This window comes from Gopherus evgoodei, chromosome 2 (genome assembly GCF_007399415.2).
Source record: "Gopherus evgoodei ecotype Sinaloan lineage chromosome 2, rGopEvg1_v1.p, whole genome shotgun sequence".
Classification (NCBI taxonomy): Eukaryota; Metazoa; Chordata; order Testudines; family Testudinidae; genus Gopherus; species Gopherus evgoodei.
This window is the reverse complement of record NC_044323.1, coordinates 260,759,300-260,773,575: the sequence shown is the minus strand read 5'-3', so window position 1 is coordinate 260,773,575 and position 14,276 is coordinate 260,759,300. Positions and strand designations below refer to the sequence as shown.

General features: G+C 40.9%; 1 protein-coding gene across 1 annotated transcript; it reads right to left on the bottom strand.

Moving 5' to 3' along the window:
- Positions 1-670: 670 nt before the first annotated feature.
- CTHRC1 (collagen triple helix repeat containing 1) lies at positions 671-13,692 on the bottom strand. The gene is made up of 4 exons (XM_030553643.1): positions 13,555-13,692; positions 9,758-9,979; positions 4,783-4,999; positions 671-3,283 (listed from the first exon to the last, which is right to left on the bottom strand). The coding sequence occupies exons 1-4, from the start codon at positions 13,690-13,692 to the stop codon at positions 3,141-3,143; spliced, it is 720 nt and encodes a 239-aa protein (XP_030409503.1). The 3' UTR covers positions 671-3,140.
- Positions 13,693-14,276: the final 584 nt, after the last annotated feature.

Below are 14,276 nucleotides of genomic sequence, written 5' to 3'. Positions count from 1 at the left end.
AGATGGGATTTCAGCAGGAGAAAAAAAGCTTTTGTAGTGATAATCAGGATGGCCCATTTCAAACAGTTGACAAGAAGGTGTGAGTAACAGTAGGGGAGAAAAATTTAGTATGGGGAAATAGTCTTTAGTTTGTGTAATGACCCATCCACTCCCAGTCTTCATTCAAGCCTAATTTAATGGTGTCCAGTTCGCAAATTAATTCCAGTTCTGTAGTTTCTCGTTGGAGTCCCTTTTTGAAGTTTTTTGTTGTTGTTGAGGAATTGTGACTTTTAGGTCTATAATTGAGTGTCCAGGGAGACTGAAGTGTTCTCCAACTGGTTTTTGAATGTTATAATTCTTGACGTCTGATTTGTGTCCATTTATTCTTTTGCATAGAGACTGTCCGGTTTGGCCAATGTACATGGCAGAGGGGCATTGCTGGCACATGATGGCATAATATCACATTGGTACATGTGCAGGTGAACAAGCCCCTGATGGTATGGCTGATGTGATTAGGTCCTATGATGGTGTCTCTTGAATAGATATGTGGACAGAGTTGGCAGCCGGCTTTGTTGCAAGGATAGGTTCCTCGGTTAGTGTTTTTGTTGTGTGGTGTGTGCAACCCCCATCTTTTCTCGTGTGTGTGTGTGTGTGTGATCTTCCTACTGTATTTTCTACTCCATGCATCTGATGAAGTGAGTTTTTGCCCACAAAACTTACGCCTAAATAAACTTGTTAGTCTCTAAGGTGCCACAAGTATTGTTCTTTTTATTCAAAGTATTACTTGACACCACAGCAGAAATGCATGAGTCCATATGTAGTCTTCCATCATAAGCAGTGTGCATGGGAGAAGTTGCCTTTTTTAAAAGAAAAAAAATGCCGTCTTGCCTCTTAATTTAAGAGTGTGATTGTCATAACTTGCATCAGCACTTTTCCCAATAAACAAAGATTACAGGACATTTTGTAGAAGAACACTTGAAACAGCAGTGGCATTCCAGGGTACAAGTTTTTCGGAGTTAGGAGACTTTAGTTGTTCTTTATTTTGCATCAGGAAAATGCATTCTTTGCAAATATCCACGTTTGTAACAGCATTTAATTGTTTTGTATAAAGTATCGAATGAGAGGCAGGAGTTAATAAAGTTAATACAAGAATTATTCAGCCTGTAAGTTAAGTAACTTGGAGCATGGCAACTGGTTTACCTTCTTTATTGCTTAGGAAATTGATTATTCCAAAAGCTCATCTTTTCATAATAAGCCAGCCTAACCTATGGCAAGTTCGTTATACATAAGAAGTAATTTTGGAAAGAGTCTGGATTGAGTAATTTTATGATCCTGGAATTTAGGACATTGCAAAAGGTAAAATGTTGTTGAGCATTCTTAATTCAACTATCTGAAGAGTAGCTTGATATTGAGAGGAATGTTTGTTTCAATTGACTAATCTTACTGCCTTCTTGGTTAATCTTTCCTGCATGTTTAAGTCTTTACTAACTAAGCTTCTTGGGGCAGGGACTATCTTGGTGCTGTGTTTTTACAGCACCTAGCACTATGTGGTCCAGGTTTGTGACTAGAGCTCCCAGGTGCTACAGTAATACAAATAATAAATAACTCATTCCTACTCCCATTCACACAGACCTGAGAACATAAATGTCTAAATTATGAAATTAGTGGCATTCAGCAGAGATGGGATACTATTAGGGTTCCATTAGCTAGCCTTCTTTATTATCTGGGCATTTTTAATATTTACATTTCATTTGTACTTGAATGATAACTGAACTTACTCAAAGGCCATCATGTGAATTACGAAACTTAACATCTCTGTATAATGCAGTTGTTAACTTCATGTGCCTTATGAAGTTGTTGTTTTAAAAAAAAATCAAGTACATATTATGTAGGATTAATTCAATAGGGCATTGCATTATTAACCACTTGAAGATGAGAATATACTCTGAAACCCCATGAAAACAGTGGCAATGAACAAAGTTCTAGGGAGATATATCTGCTGTATAGCTTGCTGGACCTCAGCAGCAACACTGATATTGTTTCCAGATAGAAGAGCCTGACAGCCCTCCTAGTTTCAGATTAGTTTATATGATACCAACTCACTGCAAAATGGAGGTAGAAATTTGAGAGGGAAATGTGGCAACAATCTTAAAAAATATGTATTGCATATTCTCTTCAGAACCTGGCTGAGCCAAAGTGGTGGTCTTTTTTTTAAAGAAATAAAGTTAAAACCTGAATCTAAGCTGTACAGGTTTTTTTTCTTTTTAATTTTAGGGAAAACTAGTTATTACACTTTCACATGTTATACATGCTTTAGTGACTTTTCCTTTGGATTGTGTCTTCAGTGGAAAATTTGAGTTCTTCCTAACCACATAGCTTTTAAATTGTAAAACTTTAAAAACAAATTGGGTGCGGAGAACTTCTTAATGAGTTATTTAACTTAGTGGTGAAAAAGCCAAAATGGTATGCTGAAAACTTAATCTTTTAAAATGAGATATTTTCTGCTGCTTATCGGCCTGGATCCAACTTTCACTAACATTAATGGGAGTTGAATCAGAACTATAGTAAAGTTGAATAATCTGGTGCTACAGTAGTACAGTCAAGTTCGAATAATATGATTTGATGCTTTTAAATAATGCTCTTGAAATCTAAAATGAAGAATAAAGTATAGTATTTTCTCCACAGATACTACTTTCATGTCTGTCAAGCTACTCTAATACACCTGTTTCGTAATAGTCATGTAAAAAGTAAAACCCTTTGCATTTTGCTGACAATAAAATAGCCTGGATTTTTGCTTCTCTTTAAAAAAGGTCTTATTTATTTAACCGATATAAAAAGATTTAATCTCTAGTTTTTACAAAGGTGATAAATATTCAGTCCAAATTATAATAAAACAACTGGACAAACTTGTTTCTAATATTCTAAACATATATTGTAGAAGAACTTGCCAGGTGTGCTTAACAGTGATGTGCCTACATGTTAAACAGTTCAGCTGGAAAAGCTCAACTACAGTGCTTGTAAGCAAGTCTGTGTATTCTGGCCAGATGCTTACAAAGCTCTACAGAAGTATTCAATTTCAAAGTTAATTGTACAAAATCTGTATAAAAAATTGATAGGGGGGCTTGGGAACGATGGGTTATAAGGAAGTTTAGAAAAAACTTCTATTTCGGCAGCTCTTCAATGATGATACGAGAGACAGAATTCCATCCAGTAGAAGCATCACCTCTTGGGTAATCTGCACAAGTACCAACCCAAATAGCAACATCCACCAACCCAGCGCTGATTCCTTCACACAGTCCTTCCACTGTTTAAAGACAAACGTATCCTATTTCAAATAATCAGTATCACTTATTTCACTGATTTTTTTTCCCATATCCTGACTTTCATATAGTTAACATGCCAAAGAACGTTAGTTCAGTGGAACTCTGTATAGAAACTCCATTAGTTAGGGTTACTATGTTGCTACTGTTTAAGTCTTTGCGGGGCAGGGGATATTGTCTTCCAGGGTACCATGGCCTCGGTAGAAACTATCTGCAGCCAAATGTTTGTTAAACCATTATACAAAGTTTTTAAAGTAATTTTATGATCTATAGGACTAGTTTAACCATACACAGTTCCTTATTTCTGTTCACTTTTTCAACAGTCTCCATTGTAGTGGCAATGCTAATGGGAGACATGAATACAGGGGTAACAAACCCATTCTGATACTTCATGGAAAGGCCTACTATGGCCACACAAGTGGGTTTTCATGGATTTTCTTGTTACTGTAGTGAAATACTGCTCCAGGGGGAGGAGAGACAGAGAGTCAGAGACCTTCTGTCGTAGGCAAAAAGCTGAGCTGCTAGCTTCCCAATAACCTTAGGCCTGTTACAAGCAGCAGTTGTTTTCCTGTGAAATCTTTTAGCCTATTTGCTGCGCTGTGGTGAATATTCTCTGTGCTACAACATCTGATAAGTTAGATGTTGCAAGCCTTTGCTTTTATATATAATTTCTCTCAGTATATGTTTATAATTCAGGGTATTAAGGGGACATATGGTGTAGGTATATTTTAGTTGTTACTCCCATTTTCCCCATATCATAATCTTTTGATATTGAACAAGAACTGTTGTTGTGATTTGCCCCTTTCTTAGAAGAGGGCATCATATAAGATGTGGATAACTAACTGTTCCTGAATATGATTTGGTTTTAGCTTTTAACATGATAGACCTCACTGGTAAAGACGAGTTTGTGCTGGAAACTCCAGCAGAAATTAGTCTGTCTTCCCAGGAATATTGCATGCAATTCCATACCTGATGCACATAACTGCACAAAAGACAATACAGTCTAATAACATACACTGCCAACTTAAAAGGTGGTATTCCAATTTCACCAAAGCACTAGTGCTATTTAGTTATACTGCAGTTGGGCATAGCGTCACACATGCCTTTTTTATCCTAATTTGAAGCAGCGGTAGTTGTTCAATAGAATCCTATTGAAGCTCAGTGGATTGGACTGGATAAGGTAAGTCTCTTCATCTAACTTCTTGCATTTATGTAAAGTATGACTAAAGCTAGTAAAACCATAAAAATGGAGTGGCAGTAAACCCAAATCCACAAGAAAATCTGCTCTTACTGTATTTTTAATACTGATACTGAATTCCAACAAAGGTGGGAAAAATCATCAACTAGCAACTGTCTTTCTCTGCCTCCCCTTTATGGACCCTAGACTTCTAAATGGAGGTCCTTAAGAGGTTCCCCGTGTCACTTGTTAACTGCATCCTTATCTTGAACTCCAGTCCTAAGCACATGGCTTTAACATACATACCTGAAGAAGTGCGATGTATATTAATAGTTGAATTCAGCTCTGGGCTTCCTTGGTCTAAATAAATTATGGCTTCAATAGGAAGTGGCCCAGAGCATTCGGCTCCATTAAATGTAAAATACCACCGCTGGCAGCATGCATTTTTGCATTTGAGTCGAAGTGATCCACTGAAGAGAACTCTTAGAGCACTGTTAGAGCGCATCTTTGTGAATGTACATTCCTAAGGAAAATAAGAACGAATAGTTGGCTGTGGCTTTTGAACTCACTTCACTAATTCTTTCGAGAATATGTTAATCACCTTCTGTTCTCCCCCTTCATTCCTCTGCTCCTTTTATTAAAAAAAACAGCACCTGACAAGTAAGTCGATGCCCCAAAACACTGATCTATGTTTCAAACATCCCAGAGAATGGGGGAATGTCAGGGAACGAGAGCCTATATTTTAATATGAGACGATGAATGCTTTCAGGTTAGGTATCTAAATATCTATCTTTCTTCTTTCTTTTCCCACACTCCCCTTCCTTGCAAGTAAGGATAGTATTACCAGGTCTCTCAAGCCAGTCCATACTCAACACAAAATGTTAGCCAGAAGAGGTTGATGAAAAGATGCAGGATTATCTTGGTGCTGTATAAGGTGGATAAATTCGTTTTTTTAAAAAAGTTTTAATAGGGATGATTTAGTTAAACCAGATTTTCTAAAATGTATTTGCTTTTAAAAATTACTTAAAATTATGACATTATATTAAAGCCTTCATTAACTATTTATTAAATATTTTAAAGTGATCTTAATATTAAGTTCTACTTATTTGCTACCGAAGTTTTAAAGAACATCAAACCAGTGGCTCAGCCCATGGACATTAGAGATTGCTGAGGTGTTAAACCAGCCTGTGACAACAGTAGCCTCTTCTGTGGTTGCAGAGAATTTTTTCTTCGTTACAGTTTATTCAACTTGTTCATTCAAAGTTAAGAAACTGATAGGAAAAGGAAAACAGGTTCCTGCTTTTTCAACTTCCAATCTATGAATAAAAACTAGGTGTGAGAGGATGAGATCTCCTAGTTCTAAAATCCTGAAGGACGTGACCAGAAACAATCACTTCATTTACATAAGAACATTAAAAACAGCCATACAGGGTCAGACCACAGGTCCATCAAGCCCAGTATCTGTCCTCTGACCGTGGCCAATAGAAGGTGCCCCAAAGGGAATGAACAGGTTATCATCAAGTGATCCATGCCCTGTCACCCACTCCCAGCTTGTGGCAAACAGAGGCTAGGGACACCATTCCTGCCCATCCTGGCTAATAGCCATTGATGGACCTATCTAGCTCCTTTTTGAACACTGGCAAGGAGTTCCAGAGGTTGACAGTGCATTGTGTGGAAAAATACTTTTGTGCTTGTTTTAAACCTGCTACCTATTAACTTCATTTGGTGGCCCCTTGTTCTTGTATAATAAGGAGGAGTAAATAACACTTCCTTATTTACTTTCTCTATACCACTCATGATTGTAGACCTCTATCATATTCCCCCTTAGTTGCCTCTTTTCCAAGCTGAAAAGTCCCAGTCTTATTAATCTCTCCTCATACAGAAGCTATTCTATACCCTAATAATTTTTGTTGCCCTTTTCTGAACCTTTTCCAATTCCAATATATCTTTTTTGAGATGGGGTGACCACATCTGTATACCGTATTCAAGGTGAGGGTGTACCATGGATTTATTTAGAGGCATTATGATATTTTCTGTCTTATTATTTATCCCTTTCTTAATGATCCCCAACATTTTGTTTGCTTTTTTTGACTGCTACTGCACATTGAGTGGATGATTTCAGACAACTATCCACAATTACTCCCAAGATCTTTCTTGAGTGGTAACAGCCAATTTAGACCCCATCATTGTATATGTATAGTTAGGATTATGTTTTCCAATGTGCATTACTTTGCATTTATCAACATTAAATTTCATCTGCCATTTTGTTGCCCAGTCACCAGTTTTGTGAGATCTTTTTGTAGCTGTCTGCAGTCTGCCTGGCACTTAACTATCTTCAGTAGTTTTGCATCATCTGCAAATTTTGCCACCTCACTGTTTACACCTTTTTCCAGATTGTTTATGAAAACAGATGCTCCATGGGTTACGCAAACCTGACTTATGTAAATCCGCACTTGTGGAAAAAGTTCCGTAAGCTAGAAAGTTGTTCTTTTGCATAATGGTTGAGTATACGTTCCTGACTTATGCAAAATTCGAGTTATGCACAGTGTTCCGGAATGGAACGCCTTGCGTAAATTGGGGAGCATCCATATGTTAAATAGGACTGGGCCCAATAAAGATCCCTGGGAGACACCACTATTTACCTCTCTCCATTCCGAAAACTGATCATTTATTTCTTCCCTTTGTTTCCTATCTTTTAACCAGTTACCAATCCATGAAAGAACCTTCCCTCTTATCCCATGACTGCTTATTTTGCTTAAGAGCCTTCGGTGAGGGACCTTGTCAAAATCTTTTTGAAAATCTAAATGCACTATATCCACTGGCTCTCCTTTGTCTGCATGCTTGTTGACCCCCATCTCCCTCAAAGAATTCTAGTAGAGTGGTGAGGCATGGTTTCCCTTTACAAAAACCATGTTGACTATTTCCCAACAAATTATGTTCATCTATGTGTCTGACAATTTTGTTCTTTACAATAGTTTCAACCAATTTGCCTGGTACTGAAGTGAGGCTTACTGGCCTCGTTGCCAGGGTCACCTCTGGAGCCCTTTTTAAAAATTGGTGTCACATTAATTATTCTCCAGTCATTTGCTACAGAAGCTGATTTAATGATAGGTTACAGATAATAGTAGTCCTGCAATTTCACATTTGAATTCCTTCAGAACTCTTGGTTGAATACCATCAGGTCCTGGAGACTTATTACTGTTTATCAATTTATTCCAAAACCTTCTCTAATGACACCTCAATTTGGGACAATTCCTCAGATCTGTCACCCAAAAAGAATGGCTCAGGTTTGGGAATTTCCCTCACATCCTTAACCGTGAAGACTGATGCAAAGAATTCATTTAGTTTCTCCACAAGGGGCTTATTGTCTTTGAGTGCTCCTTTAGCATCTCAATCATCCAGTGGCCCCACTGGTTGTTTAGCAGGCTTTCTGCTTCTGATGTATTTAAAAAAATGTTGCTATTACTTTTGAAGTCTTTGGCTAACTGTTCTTCAAATTATTTGTTGGTCTTCCTAATTATATTTTTACACTTCATTTGACAGAGTTTATGCTCTTTTCTATTTTCCTCATTAAGATTTATCTTTTTAAAGGATGCCTTTTTGCCTCTCACTGCTTTTTCCTTTCAACAACTACAGTTATTTCTTTTGTTTAATAACTCAGTTTTAAATGCAAATCATGTTTTGATTAAAAAAAATTTTCCTTATGTATCCTCCACATTTTAGTTTTAACTAATAAAATTAAAAAGCTGTGTGTATGTATTTTACTTGAAGTCCCATTTCCACTCAAGTCAAGCTTAAAATAAATCGCAAGTAAAAAAACCCACAATCACCTACTAAATAAATACACCATTCATTATTTTCTGACCTACAAAATTTAAAAATTTGAATAAATTTTGCAGTATAATTTCTTAAATATAGATAGATGTGGTTAGCAAAAAGAAGTATCAGATTTCATGTAAATGCTACCTTTAGTTGCCAATCAACATGTTTTAATGGGTACCTACTACTGAGAATCAACTTTTCTTTAGAAAAATAACTCAAAAGTATAAATGCAAATCAAAACTCAAATCAGTTATTGAAATCAAGGTTTTCTGTATGCTAGTTTAAATCATGATTAAAACTGGTGACTTACAATCAGTCCATCCTATTGCACTACTCTAATGCAAGGAGACAAGGGATGTGTTTGAAACCTGACTCCCTACATAATATAATTTTATGATTTCTCTATCATTTATGCTCCCTGGATTTAGCAGTCACAAGACACTGTTTTTGTGAAAACTGAAAGAATCTTAATATTGACAGTCTATACAATTTAGTAGAAAACATTTTCAGTTGAATTTTTAAGTGTGCCTCTTCTACCCAATGCTGAATAACTTGCTGATTGGGCTCACTAAGGGGCAGTTCTAAAGTAAATAGAAACTAGATATTTATTGTATCTATTTAATTAGTTCTCACACTTAGGCCTGGTCTACAGTGGGGAGGGGGGAGGAATCAATCTAAGATACACAACTTCAGCTACGAGAATAGCGTAGCTGAAGTTGATGTATCTTAATTAATTACTTGGTGTCCTAGCGGCGCTGGATCAATGGCCGCGGCTCCACCATCGACTTTGCTTCCGCCTCTCACACTGCTGGAGTTCAGCAGTCGACAGGAGAGTTATCGGGGATTGATTTATTGTATCTATACTACATGTGATAAATCAATCCCCAATAGATCGATCGCTACCTGCTGATCCGACGGATAGTGTAGACGTACCCTGTGACTGCAACTGTACTACTTAAACAAAGTAGGCCTACCAATTTCAGGCTTGATGTATAGCTACTATGGAGTTGGGAGTTTTTTTCTTCTTTCTGGCCATCTTGCATACCTATTAATGTCTTGTTTTTTTCTTATTTTAAAATCTCATGCTCAGAGGCCTGCACTAAGGATCACAATATCTTTGTTGAACCGATTAGGACTTGTCAATGCTGCACAAATCTTGCCAGTAAGTTAGCCAATTACCTTTATAATCCATGCAGCAAAAACCTTGGCTTCCAGTTTTACTGCTTCAAAAGGGAAAACTGAATACAGGTCTGCTGTATGTACCCAGAACAGCCCAGCTCTCTCACCTGCAGCTTTATTGCTGAAATGAGCCACCTTCAATGTCCAATCAGTTATTATGCATAATAGAAATGGGCCTGAACTAAAACTCTATATGGCATCAACCTTGAAGAAAGTTTCCATCAGTGTCTGCTATGGTGTTGCTTTACATCAGACTGCAACATCACGGGTGCTTACTTACTGCAATTTTCCCAAGATCTATGCCATAATTCAGTGCACTCCATGAACACTGTTTAAAGTTGGGTGTCCAAGACTCCTCAGTGCTTTCTCGCATACATTCTCCTTTTTCTCCTTTCAACCCATCCCGACCAGGGATTCCAGGTGTCCCAGGAATTCCATTGATGCCGGGGTTTCCATCTCGTCCAGGAACACCACCAGGTCCTTGTAAACACATTCCATTGTACTGAAAAACACAAACTTTTCTTCACACTTTGTTTATTGATTCTAAGGCTTAAAAATAGTGTTGCTTACTTTGTACAAGATAGGAGTCTTTTATAGAGGGCTATGAACATTCTTCTATTAGTGAGGAAAGAGTGGCAAGAAATCACATTGCCTCTACTGAAAATTAAATGAATATGTTAAAATTGGCAGCTGAGTTTGCTGTTGTTGGGGTATCTAAGACATGCAGGACGGCAGTTTCATTAATAGAAAATATTAATTTATGTTAACTACAAAACTGCATGGAAAAGTGTACAATGTCCCCTACCTTCCAAAAAAGTTTCCCCGGATTACAATATTAATATGATCAGTTGTTGGCCTCAAACTACAATGGTACACTTTGCTTTCACATTTGAACAGGGTGACCAGACAGCAAGTGTGAAAAAGCAGGATGGGGGTGGGGGGTAATAGGAGACAAAGACACAAAAATCGGGACCATCTCTATAAAATTGGGACATCTGGTTACCCTACATTTTAAACAACTAGACTATGATATTTAACAGTATAAACATAACATTTGGGAGAGAGGAAGATGAAACTCAGATGGGACTATCTCTTCTCTGCCTTCAATCCCAAACTATTCTTTGGACCCAGAGCTGTGCAGGGTGGACCCCATGCAGTTCCATCTGTCCCCCACCCATGCAAGCTCCAGGGAATAACTCCAGGGAGGAGACAATTTGCGGGGTGCAGACAAAGCCAGGAGAAGCAGACATAGAAGATGCTGCAACAGGAGCCTTCAGACAGTGCTGATGTTCACTACTATTTTTTTATCTTGAACATTCTTTCCCATCTGCTGACTGGGTGCTTATTCTAATCTTCATCTCTCCATGGAGCCCTGGTCTATGCTACGGGGTTGGGTTGAATTTAGCTGTGTTAGGTTGATTTAAAAATGATTGCATCCACACAACCAGCCCCATTCCGTTGACCTAAAGGGCTTTTAAAATTGACTTCTGTACTCCTCCCCAACGATGGGAGTAATACTAAAATCGACCTTGCTGGGTCGAATTTGGGGTAGTGCGGACGCAAATTGATGGTATTGGCCTCTGGGAGCTACCCCAGAGTGCTCCATTGTGACCGGTCTGGACAAACCCCTCATCCATGGCCCCACCCCAGAGCCTGCATCCCCGGCCCAGAGCCCTGACCCCCTCCTGAACCCCCAACCACCTGCCCCAGCCCTGAGCCCCCTCCTACATGCTGAACCCCCTTATTCCTGGCCTCACCCCACAGCCCTGTGCCCCAGCCCTGAGCCCCTTCCACACCTCAAACCCCTCATCCTCAGCTCCTGGGTTGCCAGGAAAAAAAGTCTGAAAATCAATGATATAGAGCAATATAAACAAGTCATTGTCTGTGTGAAATTTTAGTTTGTGCTGACTTCGCTAGTGCTGTTGATATAGCCTGTTGTAAATCTAGGCAAGTAGCTAGATGAGTTGCTGTACCCCCCTGGAAGACCTCTGCTTACCCACAGGGGTATATGTACCCCTGGTTGAGAATCACCACTTTAACTGGACATTTTAGTTTTCGATTCCACCAGGGGGCAGAGCTAGCCAAAAAGAGGGTGCTCCAAACTGATCTAACATTAAAGAAATTTTGAATATTTCCAGAGAGGGTGGTTTAAACTTTTGCAAACCCAGAAACTCACATATGCAAAAGAATTACATGGGCTTTGGTCTCCTCTTCAGCCAAACCGATCTGTACTCACCAGATCAATTATTTTCACATATGGTATGCTGCTTTTGAAGTGGAATGAGCATATTATTGTAAAATGACAATGTTGTGTCTGTTGAAGCAAGGCGGCCCCTAGTCATGTTTTTGGTTCTATTTTTGAAGGGGTCTGTGTCAAAGTTATTTTAGCTGACACAGTTAGCATACATCTACTTAAGTATGTTTCCTTCGCTTCCACCAATTTATCTGAGTTATAGATCTCAGCCCGCCAAGGCTGAAAAGCAGGATGCAGTGCCAGGCAAATATTCAAGATGAGAGAGACACAAAAATATTTGTTCATATAGAAAACTTAAGATGTGGGATTCGCTCTTTTAATTTCCCATAACCTCAGATTCATTATTCCTTATTTTTTTGGTATAAAAAATGTCCAATGAAAGTGAGATGGCACCAAAGCTGTGTTGAACACAGATGGGTTTAGGACTGAAACTAGTGATACACCTCAAACTGAAGTACATTTGAAGGGTATGATTTAGGTACATCTGCTGACAACGCCATCTATATACCAAAAACAGCAGCATCCTCTCCATCCTAAAAAAATATAGTTGTTAGTGAATACATGTGGGAGATCCCTGCAAAGACTTACCTTTCGCTGAAGGGAATTAAAATCCATACCATTGGTTTTTCTATGGCTCTATAGCCTTCAGTGCATTTGTAGTTGCAATGAAACAGCATCCAGAAATGTGCCATGTATAAGCACCAGTGTGAATTTGTTTACACACAGGAAAGTGGGATTTAATAAAATGAGAGTTTTTCAGTGCTTGTGGCTCTTTAGTTTAAAAGTAACCTTTTTTCTTTATCTTGTCCTTTATTTACTATGCTAGTTTAGTTAATCAGGACCTAAAATTTTCAGTTTTGCATAGGTGATGTTTTAGTAAGGAAGGATAGCAGTTCACAGTTCACTCTTTTTTATTGAAACAATCCAGCCACATTAACTTGGCCTTGCTTCCTCATGCGGACATGACTGGAGAGAAGAGTATGTATTACTTTAACCACAGACTCCGGACTCTGCTATGTAAAAATCTGAGGAACATAATCTGCATCTGGAAAGAAATAGCTTCCATGAAAACAAATCCATTCTAAACATCTCCCTGAATCATCACAATTAGTGAGCAATAAAATGTAGAAAAGAAGATAAATCGAATTACTCATCCTTCCTGCAAAAATGACCCAGCATAACTGAGACTATGGTCAGATCTTCAAATTACGATTGGGTTTGGGAAAGGGGAACTGTCCTGGCTGGCAGAAAGGAGCTGTTCTCCCAACAATAGACAGAGATTGGCCCCTAAAGACTGCACTAGCCTCTTCTTGGGCTAAAGAAAAGGAGAGGATTGGGTGGTTCCAACCCTTTGAACAAAAAAGCAGCAGAGAAGATTCTCCAGCAGCTCCTTACTTGCTACTGTCACCTCAAATCCACAACATCGCTCCCAACCTTGTCCACCAGCTCCCCTCATATCAGACCCCTCTGTTCCCAGGTTCCCAGTCCAGTCCTCCTAATCCCTCTCCAGGCCCCCTCTACCCCATCATCTAGTCCTAGCCCCTCTCCAAGCCCCCTCTGCCCCCAGACTCCCCGTCCAGCCCTCCTAACCCCTCCCCAAGCCCCCTCTGCTCCCAGGCCCCCACTCCAGCCCTCCTAACCCCTCCCCAAGCCCCCTCTGCTCCCAGGCCCCCACAACCCCTCTCCAGGCCCCCTCTGCCCCATCATCTACTCCTAGCCCCACTACAGTCCCCTCTGCTCTGTCCCGCTCTCCCGAGCCCTTGCTCCAGACCCCTCCATTCCCAGCCCCTATTGCCGAGGCGCGCGCGGCGCGGCAGACTCACCAAGTCCACCACCTCCCTCTGGCGCAGCGGCTTGTGCTTCCCCTTCGGGCTCTCGGACTCCCCGAGCGGCGGCGCAACCAGCAGCAGCGCGGCCAGGAGCAGCGAGGCGGCGGCGGCAGCGGCGGGCGGAGAGCGCATGGTGCGGGGCTGCCGGGGGCGCGGGGCCGGGATGGCTGGGAGCAGAGCGAGCCGGAGCGGGGCGGGGGTTAGTCAGTGTCTGCAGCGCCCCGCAGCAGCGCTCTGGATAAATGAGCCTTTCACAGCCCCGAGCCCGAGCTCCCTCCCTGGGGACGCCTGGAATTTCCATCCTGTAACCCGGCAGCAACTCCCAGCATGAGCCGTCCGGCCACAGCCACAGGCCCGCCGGGCTTCCCGCCCCCGCATTCCCGCCAGCCTCAGGCACCCGCAGGGCAAGTGTGCTGGGGCTGTGTGCCCGGCCCTTAGCAACTCGCATCCCGTCTGTGCCCCTGGCCCTTAGCACCCCGCACAACTGTCCCGTCTGTGCCCCTGGCCCTTAGCACCCCGCACAGCCGTCCCGTCTGTGCCCCTGGCCCTTAGCACCAGCACCGCACAGCCGTCCCGTCTGTGCCCCGGCCCTTAGCACCAGCACCGCACAACCATCCCGTCTGTGCCCCTGGCCCTTAGCACCAGCACGGCACAACCGTCCCGTCTGTGCCCCTGGCCCTTAGCACCCCACACAACCATCCCGTGTGTGCCCCTGG

What these genes read in the sequence shown, in the direction of transcription:
- CTHRC1 (XM_030553643.1), bottom strand. Translation starts at nt 13,692, where the DNA reads ATGCGCTCTCCGCCCGCCGCTGCCGCCGCCGCCTCGCTGCTCCTGGCC. An exon ending in AGAGGGAGGTGGTGGACTTG is followed by an intron (nt 9,980 to 13,554) that starts GTGAGTCTGCCG and finishes TGTGTTTTTCAG; the next exon opens with TACAATGGAATGTGTTTACA. An exon ending in TAGATCTTGGGAAAATTGCA is followed by an intron (nt 5,000 to 9,757) that starts GTAAGTAAGCAC and finishes TATTTTCCTTAG; the next exon opens with GAATGTACATTCACAAAGAT.